Here is a 20575-nt window from a genome sequence, read left to right on the forward strand (position 1 = left end):
CAACTTAGAATAAAGTAAAAATAGTTGAAATTTTTAGTAATGTATTTTATCTAATAAAATTCAAACTATTATTTATTCAAATTATTATTTTAACATGTCATTGGAATAGAAATTGAGATATTTTGTGTTCTTTATTTTGTACAACATCTGCAAGTCTGGGATGTATTTTATGCTTACAGCATATCAATTTGGTCTTGTCCTATATCAAGTGTTCAACAGCTACTTGTGGCTAAGGGCTACAATAAAATATTACTGACATTTTAGGATATAGAGTAGTAACTCATTGTTTTGCCTTTTCCCAATGACTAATGAGATTTTCATTTGGTTATTTCATATATCTTCTATTGTCTGACTGATGTCCATTAATAGCTGAAGGGATATACAAATTGTGGTATATTCATATGAAGAAAAAGTACTCAGCAATAAAAAGGAAAAACTTAGATTTATACATTTATCTGGGTGAATCTCAAAACATTACGCTGAGTGAGAGAAGCCAGACACAAAAGATATGTATGACATGAGTCCATTTGTGTGAAATTTTAGAACAGGCAAAAGAGAAGGTGGATCAGTGACTTTAATGGGGTGTATGATAGCAATGGTAAGAAAGAACTTTTTAGAGTGATGGAAATACTCTTGTATCTTTATTAGACTGGAGGGTATATGGATATATACATGTTCAAATTTATTGAACTGCATATTTTAAATAGGTGTATTTTATGTCAATTATACTCCAACAGAATTAAAAGGGAAAAGTAATACCACAGTAGTATCTGCTATCTTGTTTTACAAGCCCACTGCAAAATACAATTATGAGACCTCTTATTGAAAAATTATTAAGGATGTCAAGACAGTAACTGCAGAGGGAGTATGTTTGTCATCAGATCCTGTGATAAACAGTGTGTGGCACATAGGTGGTCCCATCTGTTTTGTGGAATGAATTTATGAACTTGGGCATCCTAGTGTCCAGCAGTTTCCATCTGACAGCAATGCAGTGCAACACCTTTTTTTGCATCTGTTGTTCATTCCCTAGACCTGAGGAAATAATATAATCTTGAATATAATAAACAATGCTGTTCCTAAATGTGATAGAGACAAATACACATTACAAGTTGTTTTATTTTAAAATTCTTAAAAGATATGAAGAAATGCAGTTCAACAGCTAACATCAAGAGAATACAATTTGTTTCTGTGGGTGGATTATGCAAGCAACATGAAGCATAAAGGAATTCTTAATCTTCAGACATTCCACATTTTTGGTTCCAGTCTTATTTTAGTGGCAGTGTTGCTTACACCTACTATGGGCCAAGAAATGAGCCAAATAATAAGGATGAAAGGATAACCAAGCAGGTACATTTAATTGTATAGGAGTTTATTTTCTTTTTTAGATATCAATTTATAGATTATACTCCAATTATTAACCTTTATAAGGACTTTCCCTGAGCATATATAATCTACATCACCAGAAATATATCTGTGGGACTTTGCTCCAGTGCTCCTAAACACAGCTCAGAATTGCTGCAACAGAGGTACTTGGGTTTTATTTAAATGCATAACAGACTAATTGTGTCCCCTCCGGTTCTCAGATTCATGTTGAAGCCCTAATTCTCTAATTGATGTTGAAGCCTAATTCAATAGGATTAGTGTCTCTCTAAGAAGATACCAGATTGCTCACACATTGGTGCCCTATCTCTCTGATGTGCATACACAAAGGAAAGGCCCTGATAGAATGCAGGGGGAAGATCTTCTGCAAGCGGGAAGAACACACACCAGAAACTGAGCTCTTCTAACTTTGATCTAAAACTTCTAGATTCCTTAATTGGGAGAAAGTAGATTCTGTTTTCAGCCTTGGGTTTTTCATTTTGACAGCCTAAGCTAAAATGTAACATTCTATTTAATATAGAAAATCAATAATATGATAATCTGATTTAAATAAAATGACCGGTTTAATGACAGTCACATAATAAACTTGCAGCATCAAAAGACTCCTATATGTGCAGACAGTAACAAACTATAGAAATGATCCCTGAAAGTATAGTCTTTCATATATATGTGTACAAAGAACATGAAGGTATGAACCTTAAAAATTTAAGTAATTCATACATAATTTTTTCCTAAAGGAAGTCTAAGGCAATTCCACTTTATCCTAAAACAAGGGTATGCATATTGAAAAGCTTTTCATAAAAGACCACTTAAAGGGTTTTAAATGGTTAAAGATATCATTTACATATAAATACTTAAAAATGCCTGCATACATCAAAAGGAACACTAATAACTGAACAAATGAAACAATTAGGGCCAAAGATTTCTCAAAAAATCATAGGCAATGGGTGCTTTCAAACTTGCTCCATTACATGCAAGATTTTCATTTTGGGGGAGCAGATAGAAGATTAAGTTATAATGGTTTCATTTATTTCATTTAAACCAAAGTATTTAAAATAAGTTAAAGTATAGCAAAGAAAATTAATTAAAGGAGAGAGGCAGCAGGTGATGAATTAAATTAAGATTGCATTTTTAGAGAAGATAGTAGATGAAAAAAAAATATGATACTAATAAGTATTACAAAATTATTAATTGTAATGTTATGGGCTGAGTGGATTTGAACTCTTGCTTTGTCAATTAAATTATATAAAATTACACAACAAATTATATAACATTGGATAATTTATTCCCCCTATCTAAGCCTCAGACTTATTGTTAAATTGGGAAAAGCAATAGTATCAATTTGTCGACAGGGACAATTATTTGGCATATGGCATAATACATGCTAAACACTCAGCATAGTACCTGTAACATAATGATGCTATGATATGAATCATTTATTATTGCTTCTTTTAAAAAATGACATTACTGATATAATACTTATCTTTGTAAATGGGTGTTGCAAAATAGGTCGATGTGGGGAAAAATGTCAAATTAATTTCTGCATTTGCAATAATGCAAAGCTACTCCCTATTCCCCCCACCCGACCCCTGTGGAGTACAAACTGCTTACTCAGCATTTTCTTTGGCTCAAAGTCTTTGCTCCAAAATTCATTCAGGGAGTCTCTTCTGTGGCCATAGCTGCTTTCCTGATCTCTGTATCTAGGTTTAGAGAGTATCCTTCAATGAATTTCCCGTTTTGCCTACTTGCAGTTTTGTTTTCTTTTTCCCTGTCAGCCTACTGTATCACAGTAGCAAACATGTCTTACTGCTACACATTTATGGAGCTTTTCAGAGGCATGTGATGAAAATATGGCTCCAGGGCAAATGTATTGACTCCATTTTCCCAAGGAGAAAGCTGTAAGCTGGTTCTCTTATAAGCCTTCCAAAGTCCTGCCTCTCATTTTAAGAAATTCTGCCTTAGATAATCAGAGACATCTGCCAAAAACATTTGGCTCTGCAAGTAACAAGTAGATTAATTGCTCCTGCTGTAGCTGGCAAATGACAGCCTAGTAACTAGAAAGAATAAAATGGCTGGTTACTAAGAACTTTAAGAAAGATAAGGATCAGAGGAATTTGGGGGAAATTCCTAAGCCAAGGGAACATATATAGAAATACTTGAACATGGAATTCTTGAAATGTCTGAGAAAAAATTATAGGTTCATGCACATAGTAGTTCCTTAATATTTTTATAAGTTAAAAATCATGGGCTGGGATGTAGCTCAGTGGCAAAGCATCTGCCTTGCATTCACAAAGCCCTGGGTTAGACCCCCAGTTCCAAAAAGACAACCCCCCCCCCCCCCCGCCAAAATAGATTTAAAAAAAAATCATGGCACTACTTCTGCCATACATGATGTTAATTTATCATTCTTTTTCATCCTTTCCTGTAATTCTAGAATATCATGTGATACACAGGTTTATAAAATTAGAAAATGATATTTCATCCATTCAAACACTGTTTGGTTTTAAGTATTTTCATGTGTAAGCAATTTCTGTTCTTTTTTTTTTTAAATTGATAATTGGAATTCTGGTAAGGCCTTGAAGATGACAGAGACTAATAAGAAAAAAAGTCTCTTAAGAGTTTTCTTTTAGGTCATCTAGGTGTGTTAACACTTTGGCTTCAGATAAAAGAAAATCCTATCTCTATTCTCAAATTTCAGTTGAGAATTTTCCTCCTTTTAAAAACATTCCAGTGGGGCTGGGGTTGCGGCTCACTGGAGAGTGCTTGCCTAGCACATGTGAGGCACTGGGTTAAATCCTCAGTACCGCATACAAAAATAAATAAAATAAAGTTTAAAACAAAACATTCCAGGGCTGGGCTACATGTAGCTCAGTGGAAAAGCATTTGTCTAGCATGTGTCAAGGCTTTGGTTTCAATGCCAAGCACTGCAATAAAATAAAATACAAACATTCCAAAGGTTCAAGTTTTCAATCAAAGTTGAATTGATCTAAAACACATACAAAATTCCAAATACGAGCTCCTATTTCAACAACTTTATTGAGAACATTTTGCAAATTAGATTTTACAATTTAACATTTTACAATTAGAAATTTTATCTGCTACTACATAAGTTGCAAACTTTTCAAAACACTACAGAAAATCCTTTATTTCTTTGGATTTTTCTGTTCCATGCTGAGATCCTGAGATACATTTTTTCGTTCAGCTTCATTTTCATCTTCCTGTGAAATAAATTTTAGAAAACATTAAAATGTAAACTTTAGGGCATTTTTTCCAGTTATACTTAATGCAAATAATTGCACTACATCTGCAGGAGTATGAACTATTGTGATTCCAGAAATCCTCAGGAAAAGATTATAACCATACAGGGTAAGATTATATAACATTTAAATAATTATAGTATGAGCTGTTTTATATTATGCATTGACTAAAATTTTCTTATATCTTTTTAAAAGCAACCAATTTTATCAATACCCCAAGAAGTACTTTTGAAAACACCTGCTACTAAAAAGTGTTCTTTGTAGGGGGTGAACCAGATATTTTTACTTCACTCTTTGATAAAAAACAATAAATTTAACTTCTAAGACACTTTATGTGCTCCAGCATGGCATTTTGGTCCCATCTAGCATACTTTCTTGACAGGTCTGTCAATTTTCCAATTACTTGTACCACCATATGTTATCTGAAGATCAGTCAGGTCTAAAATAGGAAACATGGGCATGTCATGCTGTAGAATGCTTACAATCTTCTACAGTTTCAATTCTAAGTGGTAGCCTCATAATTCACATCAGGTTCCTATGGAACAAGGTGAATAAATGAAGTGACATCATAATGTCTGCTACCTCAGCAATGAAATGCATCTTGTGTTTAATATTAAATGGTGACCTTCAAAGTATAAATAATGACAGTCTGGAAAAATATTTCATCTTACAATTTGTTACCCATCTCATTATACATATTCCTTCAACAATACCAAGTACAAAGCGTTGCTGCTTTCCTACTACTACTGATTTATCATTTAAGATTTTTCATTTTCATTAACTGAAATAAAAGGTAAATAAAAGGTATTTAATTAATTAAATCACCAGCAGTGATTTCTTAGGTTTCTCTAGATACTATGCAATAATGTTGGTACCAAATACATAATCCTGTCTATCTTCTTTGTGAACTGACTTTAGTAAGTAAATACAATTGAGGTATATACCTCAATTACATACACATACACACACCCCAATTATATACGTGTGTGTATTATATAATACACACACACACACACACACACACACACACACGGCAAGCTATAACCTTTGCCTATAATAAGTTAAAGAAAGCTTCCTTTATACATGTTGTTTCTCTAAACTCAAAAGCATCTGTGATTTTTGACTTTGCCAACATCAGGAAAGGAGAAAAATTTATAAATATTATGAACCAATCTAATCATTACAGATATGAGAAAAGAGGGCTGAGGTTCTGAATATCATTTTAGCAATGTTACTTTATGTATTTTTCCAAGCATAAGAGCTACTGTGTGTCATTTAACTTTCCCCCCGCAATATCTCTAGTGAGTAGAGACATTACACTATGCTCAATTGAGTCTTGAAGATTCACTCATGAATAGGTGGGCTCCACTTTTAGATACAAGTTCCTAGAGACCACAATGAGACACTGTCCGTGTTAAGCCAACAGGTAATGGTGGCAAGACTTTTTTGTTAGGTCCACTGAATTTGTGGAGATCTTCTTTGAGGCAAGATTTCATCTTTTTTTATCTGGAACTTCTACCATATTACAGGGAACTGTGAGTATACAGATGTAATCCAATTAATGATTTCTGAACTATGTGAAACAATGGAGTAAAATAAAGTATAAAAGGTCTGCCTGAACAACATGTAATTTGGAAAAACCTCAGTATTGTTCCTTATCCTATAGTCATACTTCCAGCACTCTTGATATGTGACAGCACTGAAAGCAGAAACATGAAAAAAACAGGAACCCTGAGTGCTACCCTAGCCCAGAATAGAAATGTAAAGGCTTGCCTATAAACCTGAGAACAGGGAATTATCTACACTTTGCTTCCTATTTAACTATGAATACAAACTGTAGGACCACACTGTTACATGAAATAAAATTTTGCAACTTCCACTATGGTTTAATATATGGATAAGATATATGAACATACATCAGTAAATTGACATTCTTAATATAATGTTAATATTTTTGTTGTTGAATTTTTCTTAGTAATAAAGTATATTTCATAAATGCTTTTCTCCTCTAGCACAGCTCCTCTTTAGGACAGATCATTACTGTTATGCACAGTTCTTTACATTGAGTATTTGTTTCTAAATATTTTACCTTTAATATTTTTAAATCACTTGCATAACCCATAAGTGCCAATCTGTTTCTTCTTTTACACAAAGATAGCTGTGATCTAGATGAAAAAAAGAATTATGGAGGGGAGGAAAAGACGATCAACTCTAACTGCTAGCATTAAAATTGCCATGGTATAACATCATCAAAATAATAGTAAGGTTTTACTGGAAATAAAAGCATTAGAATTTGATCCAACAAAGCTCCTGAAGAATTTATTTTTGGAATTGTGCTGATTTGTATATTTAATATTGTAGGTCAATTTTGATAAGAACTTTAAATGCAGTTTAAGATTAACAAATCATTAAGGTAGTTAAGGTAGCAAGTCAACTACAACTACCATTGATAAATGACTGTATAATAAATAAAACTGCAAATAAAGGCAGTTTTTTAACCAAAGCATTTCTTTACTGCTGGATATTAAAGCAAGCAAAATTTTTTTTCTGATAGATGGCAGGATTTTTTCACTCTTTGCTGAAATAAGACATCTGTTTGTTTCACAACAAAAGAAGACCCTTGCTACACGGATCATTTTCTTAGTGACAGCCCTGACAAGTTTGACATTTGTTTCACAATGTGTTCTGAAACAACCAGCAAGAAAACATACCCTTTGAGGGTACTGAAGGCAGACAGGCTTACCTCTTAATGTTTCAGCTTGTTAATTCATACTCCCCAAAACATGCTGATTGCAACAAACTCGTTACAGATCTGCTAGTTATATGTGGAATTTCAGGAATGCACACTCACAATACAGCAGTAACACCAAATAACTAAACTAAAGCTGGTCCTTTAGCCTTCCCTCTCTTCACTTGGACAGAATTGTGGTAAAGGGAACGGTCATTTCTAGGCATACAGGGAAGATGTAATAATGGTCTAATACTCCAGGTGGCAGTATGAGACTAAAAGAATAATTTTAACAGAGAAATAGGTAAAAATCACTGCCATGTTTATCTAAGCTAAATCCCTTTTAACACTGAATAAAATTTGCAAGATTTTGTTTAAATGTTATTCGGCTTATACCATCAAATTGGAATTGAGTCCCTCTATTTTTAATTTACACAAATATGATTCCACTGTAATAAAAATTCAAAGAATTGATGCCAATTTATAGAACCTCTCTATCCTTTTCCTTTCTCTTAAGAGGAAACTAGGGACTGGGGTTGTAGCATTAGAGCACTTGCCTAGCACATGAGGCCCTGGGTTCTATCCTCAGCACCACATAAAAATAAATAAATAAAATAAAGGCATTGTGTCCAACTACACCTAAAAATTATATATATTTAAAAAAAAAAAAAAGAGGAAGCCAACTCCAAGCAATGGTCAATTATTTTGGCATCTGGAATTTCTACTGCTCAGGTAATATGTAGTCTCAAATTATAGTCTTCAATTACACATGACTATTTACCTTGTAAACTGCCACATTTTAAATGATTTCTTTTTAAAGTTATACAAAGGAACAACAATCCTTGTTGCTTCTTTACATCTTTAAAACTGGCTATATAGTGCCTTTACAGTCAAGAAACCCGGAAACACCACTATTATAATTTGGATAGGAGGTGTCCCCAAAAAACTCATGTGTGAAACAATATAAGGAAGGTTAGGGGTGAAATGATTGGGTTATGAACCTTAATTCATCAGTGAATTAATCCCCTGATGGGATTAACTGGGTGGTAACTGTGGGCAGGTAGGGTGTGGCTGGAGGATGTAGGTCACTGGGTTATGCTTTTGATACATATATATTTTCTCCTGGTTGAGAGAAGTCAGTGTGCCCTCTACCCCCACCTTTCTCTTTTCTGGTGGTCATGTCCTGAGCTGCTTTCCTCTACCACACTCTTCCACCATGATGTTCTGTCACACCCTGGGCCCAGAGCAATGGAGCTGGCTGCCTAGAGACTGAGACCTCTGGAGCTGGCTGTCTATGGACTGAGACCTCTGAAACTATAGGCCCCCAGTAAACTTCTCCTCTTCTAAAATTGTTCTTTTTGAATCTTTTGTACACAATAGTGAAAAAGCTGACTAAAACAACCCCTTTAACCACGTGTTCAAGATTAAAACATCATCAAAAATACATATTAACATTAAACCCCTGGCTAAAAAAGAGCAAATCACTATAGTAGTATCACTTGTCTGTAGTATCATTCCCATAATATGTAAATCAAACTAATCATGAGAAAATATCAGATAAACACTCTACAAAATAATTGAACAGTAGTCTCCACAAGTGTCAAGGTCATTAATGACAAAACTTGTTACTATCACAAACTGGAGGAGACTGAGAAAACAAAGACTAAATGCAATGTGGATCCTGGACCATAAAAAGAAAAACCAGTGTGAAATCTTGTAAAATTTGAATATGGTCCATAAAGTAGTTAACAGAATCATTTTGATGTTAATTTTCTGGTGCTAGTAATAGTGCAATGTGTATTTAAGATGGTAACACTATAGGTTAAGATGGTAATACTATAGGAAACTGGATGAAGAGCAAATGGAACCCTTGTATTATTTTTTATAACTTTCCTGTAAGTTTAAAATTATTTCAAAATAAAAAGACTAAAAAACACAAATAAACATGGCTACTTAATGAATGTTTTTTAAATTCAAATAAAGTAAGATGTATGGGTACAGATTTTACAAGAAAAAATCCAAAGTACTGGCACCTTCCCTGAAATATGCAGCCAAAACAACTGTTTGCTTTCCATATTTCTACATAAAATTCTTTTCCTAAGTACCTACAACGTTCATAATGATAATGTTATTGATTTTTATTTTATTGTTTGTCCTTTTCTGTATTTTCTTACTTTTCTACTGTAATCCTGGGTTAGTTTCACAAATGAGAAACATGTTTTCTGATATGAAGTTCCTTTATAACTAGATCACATAAACTATTCAGAAATAAATAAGAATAATGGAACCTACGCTTACAAAGAAAATGAAATTAGTTGCTGTTACTTTACCAACCTCCCTTGTTGGTGCTACAACAGTAAAATAAAGTACAATGGCGCAGATAAGCACTAGCTTAAAATGTTTCTTTTTTCTTAAAATATTTCCTTGGATTTTAAATATTTCTTTGACTAATTAGAGAAGCAACATTTATTGACACTGAATTCATATTAACAGTCAAAATTATCTATATGCTTTAATAATGCTCCTTTAAAAATATATGTATTATATATTTTAAATATATATATATTTAAAATACACACACACACACACACACACACACACACACACACACACAAGCCAAGCACAGTGGTGCATGCCCATATTCCCCAGAGACTGAGGCAGGAGGATCTCAAGTTCAAGGCCAACCTAAGCAACTGAGACCCTGTCTCAAAATAAAACAGAAAAAGGGCTAAAGAATGTGCTAAGTGGCTTAGAGCCCCTGTTCAATCCTCAGTACCAAAAAGAAAGAAAGAAAGAAAAATAAATTTAAAAATGAGTATGTACGGCCTGGGGTTGTGGCTCAGTGGTAGAGTGCTTGCCTAGCATGCATGAAGCACTGGGTTAGATCCTCAGCACCACATAAAAAATAAAATAAAATAAAACAAATGTATTGTGTCCCTCTACAACTAGGTGTGTGTGTGTGTGTGTGTACATGTGTATATGTTTGTGTGTGTGTGTGTGTGTGTGAGAGTGTGTGTGTGTATATATACCTTTTAGTGAAAAATATGTATGTTGGTAATACTGACCAAGTGAAGAGAAGGAATACATAATATATTGTTTCAATCTACAGTCATAGACTAACTTCTCTTCTTCATTTAAAACATACATCAGATATAACTTAACCAGTATAAAGACTGTGTTTTAGTACAGAAAATATGGAAGTGCTGCACAACAAGAAAAAAATGTATCTTAATAACTGGAAAAATACTGATGATAATGAAAATGTTTTAGGCAAAATGAGCACACTTCATGCTTCAGACTAAAATTAATTAGAGTTTTAACGTTTTACAATTCCACCATAATTCTTTAAATGGTGCATTTACTTCATAGTAATAAACACTTGGATCATTAAGTATAAAGTGCAAAATGTGTGTGATGTGCTACATTTAACAACCTTTGGCCCTTTTCCCTATACTTCTGCATTCAGTTTTCCAATGCAATGAATAAGCAATTGAAGACCACAATTAAATTTCCTGACTTTGCATATTTGAGATTCTTTAGTTCAATACAAAAGACAATTAATCTACCATTTTACAACTGAATTCCAACTTTAGTGGGCCATGATAGATACTGAAATGAACTTACAAGAAATGCTTAATTAAATCTACTGTAAAAAGTGCATGCAATTTTTTTCTTATGACATAAGTTGCATATTTAATTAAAGACTCTAGGTCTATACTATAAAATTAACTTGGGAGTGTTTAGTGAAATCCACCTCAAATACAAATATCTTTAAGTAGAATGGAGCTATTTTGTAACTTTTTATCTTTTTCTTTCTCTACTTACTGATTCAAGCAAAAGATAGTTAATCAAAGGAATCACTGTTCACTTAATATCACAAAATGTATTCTTTATTTTAAAGAAAATAAGATTTAAAAAGGGCAGTGATAACACTTCTAATTTCTTGTATGAAAATACATGAAAACAAATTTTTGTTGAGCAATAATTTCATTCTCCAACTTATGATTCTGGAGCCAATCTAGTGCAGTAAATTTGCTTTTCTAAGTCTTTAGTACCTCCTATTACTCTTTACTTATTTGTGGTAGTCTTTGGGAGCAAGGAAATAGGACAGTTAAATGTAAAACTTTGAATTTCTCACATATTATTTGGGATCAAGAAGGGATCTACCTGCCTAGAGAAGAAAGGCCTTAAAGATTGGCACAGTCATCTTATGATGGCAAATTTAGACTAAATGGAAATGTAAATCACTGACTAGAAGGTTAAGCCTAACATAAAAGGCAGGATAAAAAGAAAGAAAAGGAAATAAATGATGGAGCATAATTGAGTGTTAGATAGGGTAGCCTGTTAATGAGCATAAACCCAATTCTGTAAGATTAGGTTTTTCTATAAATATAAATTAGGTTTTCCTATAAAACTCAATTTTTACAATGTGGATTTTTAGGTATTTATGATATGGTGCTAACCTGCAGGTGGCTAATAATGGTCTTATGATGAGTTCTTGTCTGACATCTAATAACTGTTGAGGATCTTTTTTTGTGTGTGTGTGAAGGATCTTAATGATAGAAAATTCTGTCTCTTATAGACTTCTAATATCTGGAAAATAGGAATGGAAGTGTATAATATAAATCTATGTGAGAGGGTGCTACAGTGCTTACTTTCCTTCATTTATAACATTTTTGCCTTGTTTTAAAATATATTGCCTGTTTTTGAAGTTTTTAGGTTGATAAGCTGGTATACACTTAGTACCAATTATAGAAAAAATATCAATGTAAAAAGGCAAAAAAAAATTAAATTTCATAATGAACATAATCGTTTGGTTTTGAAATGTTGCCCAAAGCATCATGTATGGAAGGCTTGATCCCCAATGAAGTAATGTTCATAGTGGGGATTTGGGGAAGTGATTAGATCATGAGGGTTCTGACCTAATCAGTGGATTAATTCAGTCATAGATTTAATAATAATGATATTAGTGGGAAGTGATGGAAACTTGGAAATTTTAGGAGGTGGTGCCTAAGTTGGAGTAAGTCGATCATTGAGGCATGCATGCCCTGGAAGGGTAATCTTGTCCTCATCTCCTTCTCTTTCTCTGTTTACTGGCCGCCATGAGCTGAACATCTTTCTATGCTGTGCCCTTTTGCAACGAGGTTCTGCTTCACCTTAGGTCCAAAGCAATGTAGCCAACTGAACACCATTTGAAACCATGAGCCAAAATAAATCTTTTCTTCCATAAGTTGCTTATACCAGGTACTTTGGTCACAATGAAAAGCTAACACAGAAAACTACTGGGAGTGGGACCATTGCTGGCACTACACCTCAATATGTGGTTTAGAGGACTTTGGAACTGGTTTGTGGGAAGAATTTGGAAAATTTTGAAACTACAGACTAGAGAGACTTAGAATGTTGTAATCAGAGTTTAACAGGCAATTCTACTGTGAGAATGGAAGACTAGAATATTGATAGGAATGTGAACAATAAAGATATTGCTAATGAGGTTTCAGATAGAAATGAGGACTCTCCTGGGAACTGTACTAGAGACCACATTATTGCATTCTGACAAAAAACTTGTCTGCATTCTGTCCACATCTTGAGACTCTGTATAAGGCTCAATTTAAAGATGATGGACTAAATTTGGTGGAAGAAATTTCAAGGCAGCACAGTATTCAGGCACTGGCATGGATGGATACTGCTGAATGGATTTTAGCCAGGTTTATGTGAAAATCAAGGGCAAAAATAATTAAAAGTTTGACCAGAAAAGGAGCACTCTTAAGTCAGGGCTCATGCAGGCATGGTTGCTGAAGAGATTTATGCCAAAAAGAAATCAATTAATTTGTACCTGGACAATAGGAAAGATGCCTTGAGGGCATCTCAGGAATTGGCCAGAACCCACCTATCACAGGTTTAAGGGTATAAAAGTGAAAGCTCACTTGAAAGATTTTGAGAACACAAGGTGTTCTAGTCATAGAGAAGCACCTAGAAAGTTGTTTTCCTAGGATTCATTTAACCATGTGCTGTCTCCCAGGGAACTCAGAAGCTGATGTAGCTGTGGCCCCAAGTGGGCCCAGCTACTGCTTGAGCTGGCTGTGGACTCTGGCATTATCCACATGATGTTGATATAGTGGGTAAGAAGAATGCTGAGTCAGGCAAGCTTCCATCCAAAATTCAAAGGAAGGCCTACAATAGCAGGTAGTGTATGTCAGGGTAGGAAAGGTCAATACATAAAGTTGTGAGAGTGAAGGAGGCAGCAGTAGAGGCTCCAAGAAGTTAGAGATGTGAAATGTGTGCCTGGGAAATCTGTAGGCAGCAAGCAGAGCCAGCCCAAGAGAGAGGCCACATGGTTTGCCACTGGTAAATGCATAGGGGCAGAGCTGCCTAGACCTTTGGAGCCCATATTTTACCACCATGTGCCCTGGATACCAGATCTGGAGCTGCAAGATTTAATATTTTCCCTTCTAGGTTTTGGTCTTGCTTTGGTTCCATCCCTTTCTATTCATTTCTCCCTTTTGAAATATTTACTTTGTGCCTGTTCCATCATCCTGTTTTATATTCTAAATACTTTTTAATGTTTTCTTAGAGTTTCAGTTACATTGCCTTGAGTTTCAAAGGTGACACTGGACTCGAACTTTTGAGCAATGCTGGTGCTAACCTGCAGGGGCCTAAGAATAAAGGTCTTATGATGAGTTCATGCTCTAGTGTGGTAAAGAGGTACATAAATAATGAGACTTTGAGGACTCTTGGCAATAGGCTAAATGCATTTATCAGTATGACATAAACCTTTGGGGTCTAGGGGAGGAATATTATGGTTTGGATCTGGAATATCCCACAAAGACTCATGTATTGAAGTTATGTCTCCAATGTAGCAGTCACCAAAGATGGAACTTTTGGGAAATGATTGGATCATGAGAACGCTGACCTTATCAATTCATTAATTCAGTCATGGGTTAATAATTCAATATTACTAGGAGGTGGTAGAAAAGGGTTATTTTGTACCTGGTTTGCTCTTTTTTTTCCCTCTCTCTCTCCATATTTAAAATTCCTCTAATATTATTATTTTTGAGACTAGATAAACTATAAATATTTCATATCAATAATTTTGACACTAAGAAACAGGTGAGTATTCAATAAGTATTTAATATTTACCTAATAGATTTTTGGTAAGGAAATTAATAAATTATTTCAATTTAGGATATCCTTCATATACAATGTTCTTCTTAAGGAGGCAGTACTTAAGGTGTTCATTTCAAAAACTACAACAAATTCAAAGATGAAGGCAACTATATATATGGTATGGGACACCTATCTTATTCTTTTATGTCTCCTTAAGGTCATCAATTCATAGACTATTTAAAGTTAAAATATTCTAAAAGACCTTACCTAACCCTTCATTCTATGTATGAAATATTGATCATTACATTGGCAAAAATATAAAAGCAAATTCTTCAGCAAACTCTTTAAACTTTTAAATTACTTTTATAGTAATTTAAAAGTAAAACAATTCCCCAATCTGTCTTCCAAATTCAAATGATTTTAAACTACTTTAACAAAAAAAATAATAACTTTATAGTGGAAAAATATGACAAACCAAAACTAAATTCTTTACTGCCATTAGAAACATGCTACAGCTGGGTTCAGGGCCACAAAAAAACACTACCTTAATTGGTTGATCAGGATTAACATCACAAATAATACATACTGACATCACATTTTCCTGATATGATACCTTGAGAAGTGATAACACCTCTGGTCTGTGGTCACCTTCTCATTAATGCACAAACTCAGTCTAATCATGAGAAAATATTTGCTAAAGCTTACTTGAAGGACATTCTACAAAATAACAGAAAATATACTTCAAAAATATCAGGTTCATAAAGGGCAAAAAAAGAGTAAGGAATCTCCACAGACTGGAAGAGATTCAGGAGACATGATGAACAATATTAAATAGATTCTAGATAGAATCATGGACCAGAAGAAAAGGGCACAAATGGCAAAACTGGTATAATCTCAATAAATTATACTTTATTTAATAGTTGCACTAAGATTTCTTTCTTAGGTCTTATCATTTTTCCTTTCCATTCTTTCCTTTCTTTTTGATAACTGGGGATTAAACCCAGGGGTGCTTTACCACTGAGCTACATCCCCAGTGTCCCCCACCCCCGCCCTGCCACCTGCTTTCTTTCTTTTCTTTTTTTTCCCTTTAAGACAATGTCTGGCTAAGTCACTTGGGCTTGCTTCAAATCTACGATTCTTTTGCCTCAGCCTCCCAAATATTATAGGCACTGTCATCATGGCTGGCTAGGTCTGATAATTTTTCTATGCTATGTAAGTTGTTTCTCTAAGAAGAAGCTGGAAAAGGGTTTATCACAAGTTTTTACATTATTTTTACAACTCCTTTAAAATCTAAACTTATCTGGGCATAAAAAGTGAACACAAGCAAATAACAAAAAATCTGTTACAGGATTTAAAAATAAGTATACTTTGGTTTCAAGTACTATAAGGTTACATGCCAAAATAATATGCACAAGGTAATCAGTTATGGATAAGGGGGTTTCAGAATTTCTATAACATGGATAAGTCATTACAAACTCCACACTATAAATCAACATCTACTGTGAGAAAAAGTATACTGTTATTCAGCAAAACTGGGTGATGTTTCACCAATGAAATCATCATGTGTTTTTTTAAAAAAATTCTTGCAGTTTAAGAACCATTAGAATCAACTGCAATATTGCAAAAAGTAATATAATTGGTTTTTATTTTTTCAACTGTGTTTTTTTCAGGTACCAAATAGTCTTATGAATATTGACATGTCAGTACCTTTAATTGGAGGCTTCAAAATGATATCCAAAAATTACTGAGAGGAAAAGAGGTACTTTTGCTTATACAAATAAATTCCTCCTACAAAAGTACCATATGATCTAGGATTGGCTTAAATGGGTATAAAATATTAAAGTAATTTGAAAATGTTAGCCAATCAATACTTAAAGAATCATTTTGCCTTCTTTTTGTGTGTCACTGGCAGACCTGATTGATTGTATTGATTAAGTAATTTTCTAATTTTTGAGGAGTCTAGAATAGATACTGTCCCACTGCTCATATCAAACATTTTATCCTTATCTTTTAAAAATGACATTAACTCTTGAAATGACTTCTCTTCCCCAAATCCTATCTTGTTCCCATAAAAACTAATGGAACAATGATTGTGTGTCAAATACTACGCAAGGTGTGGGAGATAACAGAGATGAATAAAATGTTTTACTGCCTAGAGGATTTCATACTGTAGTGTGATAAAGAGGTACATAAATAATGATAATGCAATGGAGAAAGTATATAATAAAGTACATAAAGTATACACATGTGATACAGAAAATTGAGCCAAACAATTTATAAGGAGAATTTGTATTTTAATGACTAATACTAAACAAAGTTGGGCTATGACATCCAAATCATATACCCTTCCTCATGTCCAAAGATTAGCATCACAAATCTTCAAAACATTTCTCAATGTAACTTAAATGCTTATTATGATAAATGTAGCATCAAGGACTATTATGCCTTTCAGAAATAAACCTATTAGAAAGTGAATTTTTAAAACTTTACTCCCAAGTGCACAGATTATATTATTTCAAATATCTTATTTCAAGTTGAATGGTATTTTCCCCAGAGTGAACCCATTAATCTTCATTGTTTTATTAGAAATTAATAGCTCATTAGATGTTCAAGTAATACATTTCCCATGGCACATTAATTTTTCAGTTTAAAAAGTGAATTTTGCTTCAAGAAAAATGAAAAATAGCATTTTAGAAAATCACACATAAAAATTCTCCAATATTGCCACTTTATAATCAGTGTCAAAAGTAACAATTAAATTTCCATATGTTGAATTCCACAGACTAGCTCTGAGCTACCATTTTGCTTTCCTTAAAAAAATGATGAAATGTTTTAAACTATTTGCATTAAATTATACCATGACTGGCATGTATTTAAGTGACTCACAAAAGCAGGTTACTTGGCAAGCCTCATATCACTTAAAGGGCTTGTCTAAAAACGTGTTTATTTAACCAATGGTTTCTACAACCAGCTAATGTTTCTGTAAGTACTTCCCAATATTTCTTAATGTAGGATATAAGACTATTAAGAAAATATTATATAATAACATTTTTAAATATCCTATTTGAAAAAAGACATTCAGCAACCTATCTACCCATTTTTTCCTGATTGTTCATCAACTATGTGTCAGGCACTGTACTAGGTGCTGATAAAATCCCTGATATATAGGATAGATGCAGTTCCCAACTTAAGGACCTTACAGTCTTTGTCTACCTACCAAGGAATTAAATTGCCTACATTATAATACATTCAATAAAAGAAATATATAGGAATAATAGTCTTTTAGTAGAAAGATCTCTAAGCTTCCGGGAAGTCCTCAATGCTCCAAAAATTACTAATAAATACATTGAGACTTGAAGGATAAGGAGGAGTTGGTCAGATAAGAATGGAGGTAAGTTGGGTGAAGCCTACTAAGAAAGAGAGAAAAGCAGTGGGAGAAAACATGAAAAGGCAGGCAGAGACGCTATATAATAACTCATGGGTGGGACTTTACATTTCTCCTATTCAGACAGACTTTATATTTCTGCCATTTCTTTTACAAAATTGTGTAGAGAAGGAATCTTGGAATTTGTGGTGACTGACTGGCAAACCTAGATTCAAATCCTAATTGTGATACACACACTATCCAAAACTACTTTGAAGAAATCACTTAATCTTTTTGGACCTCATTTTCCTCATCTATAAAATAGTAATAACTATTTTGATGAAAGAAGGTATTAAATGAAATAAAACTCTATTTCCTCCTTTTTCCAGGGTAACTATAAAAGATTTTAATCATCTATGGACTACTGATATGCATGTAGGCCACAGGAATCCTCTTTTGAAACAGTGCTTTCTTAAAATCAGTTAAGTGGGATGGCATCAAATCAAGAAGCTTCTTCACAGCAAAGGAAATTATTAACAGTAGGAAGAGAGAATGGGAGAAAATCTTTGGCACCTTTTCCTCAGATAGACAGGACATTTATATCCAGAATGTACAAAGAACTCAAAAAATTTGACACCAGAAAACCAAATAACCCAGGCAATAAATGGGCAAAAGAAGCAACGGACACACAGAGAATCTCACAATCATGTACATTCACAAGACAATAATAATATTTAAAAAAAACTAAATAAATAGTAGCAAATCAGTAAAGAAGAGGGAGGGACAGGAGAGAGAGGAAGGTGGAAGGGGAAGTACTGGGAACTGAATTAGAACAAATTATATTCCATGCGTTTAGAATTACATCAAAATGAATCCTAATATTATTTTATAACTAAAAGGAACCAATAAAAAAGAAAGAAAAAAGGAATCATAGTTATGATATTAAGTAGAACCCCATTATAATAATAAATAATCCCTCAATGACACCATGAGCCATTGATTAGCAATTCTGATTGTAGTTTGTCCTGAGTTGTCCTTTAGTCTGCATAAGGTTGTCAGTGTGGTGTAAAATAATGCTTTTTGGGGCTGGGGTTGTGGCTCAGTGGAAAAGGACTTGCCTAGCATGTGTGAGGCACTGGGTTTGATCCTCAGCACTGCATAAAAATAAATAAATAAAATAAAGGTATTGTGTCCATCTACAACTAAAAAAAAATTTTAAAAAATTAATACTTTTTCTCCCTGAATGAAATGACCATCTTGGTATAGTGGTCCAAATGAAACGAAAACAATCTTGGGAACCTAGGTAAGACCAATATATAAAGACAGTAAATAACGACTGGGTGTAGAATTTAAACAAATACAGTTTTACTGAACTGACTTAAAATCCTTTTTAGGCCTACAGTTTCTTTTTTTATTAATTTTTAAAAATTTATATATGATAGCAGAATGTATTACAATTCTTATTATGCATATAAAGCACAATTTTTCATATCTCTGGTTGTATACAAAGTATATTCACACCAATTCATGTCTTTATACATGTACTTTGGATAATAATGTCCATCACATTCCATCATCATTTCTAACCCATACCCCCTCCCTGCCCCTCCCATCCCTCTGCCCTATCTAGAGTTCATCTATTCCTTCCACACTCCCCTCCCTACCCCACTATATGAAACAACATCCTTATATCAGAGAAAACATTTGGCATTTGGTTTTTTGGAATTAGTTAACTCCACTTAGCATTGTCTTCTCTAACTCTATCCATTTACCTGAAAATGCCATGATTTCATTCTCTTTTATTGCTGAGTAATATTCCATTGTGTATACATGCCATATTCATCTATTAAAAGGCATCTAAGTTGGTTCCAAAGTCAGAATGGAGGTTATTATGAAGACAAACAACAATAAGTGTTGGCAAGGATGTGGGGGAAAAGGTATACTCATAAACTGCTGGTGGGGCTGCAAATTGGTGCAGCCAATATGGAAAGCAGTATGGAGATTTCTTGAAAAATTGGGAAGGGAACCACCATTTAACCCAGCTATCCCTCTCTTCGGTCTATACCTAAAGGACTTAAAAACAGCATACTACAGGGACACAGCCACATCAATGTTTATATCAGCACAATTCACAATAGCTAAATTGTGGAACCAATCTAGATGCCCTTCAATAAATGAATGGATTAAAAAATATGGCATATATACACAATGGAATACAACTCAGCAATAAAAGAGAATAATATCAAGGGCTACAGTTTCTTAAAAGGTAGTAAACCATACTCTTGCAGATAAAAAGCATTCTTAGATTTTTAGAAATACTGAACACTGGAATCAAAAGAGAAATTATAAGTAATTTAATTTAACTTCCTGAAGTCATGTTTAAACTTTGTTCCCTTTTACATACATAAATGCATAGATGCATACACATACTCAAATGAACAATATTTTAAATTGAAGATGTTTATATGGCAAATATTATTTTTACATAAATAGTAATTACTGAATACTGTAAATACTATAAACCATAGGAAAAAGGTTCATTGCAATATAAATCCCACATACATAACCTGGTCAAATGTATTTGTTTCTTTCAAATGTGTTTGACTATCTTTATCATGGTAGAGCCTACTGGATACATGAACTAGTTCTAGATATGTACTGAAGCCTACCAGAGAGCTTCTAAGAAAGTCTTTTTCATTTTAAAAAAGAATAAACTGATATACTTTTTTCTTTTTTTTGTTC

At 33.5% G+C, this 20575-nt stretch overlaps 1 protein-coding gene across 7 annotated transcripts in view; it reads right to left on the reverse strand.

Annotated features, from left to right (window-relative positions):
- PHF14 (PHD finger protein 14) overlaps positions 1-20575 on the reverse strand; it is a 604994-nt gene that overhangs the window by 413000 nt on the left and 171419 nt on the right. For 3 of the 7 annotated variants that reach the window (XM_081283663.1, XM_081283667.1, XM_081283664.1), the window contains one exon: positions 4398-4598. The exons of the other annotated variants lie outside the window; for them this stretch is intronic. In XM_081283663.1, coding sequence (XP_081139789.1) covers positions 4524-4598 — 75 coding nt within the window. In that variant the 3' untranslated portion in view covers positions 4398-4523. Of the gene's footprint in view, positions 1-4397; positions 4599-20575 lie in introns of those variants that run through there. 7 annotated transcript variants of the gene reach the window in all.

This window comes from Spermophilus citellus, assembly GCF_964194105.1.
Source record: "Spermophilus citellus genome assembly, chromosome: 3".
NCBI lineage: Eukaryota > Metazoa > Chordata > Mammalia > Rodentia > Sciuridae > Spermophilus > Spermophilus citellus.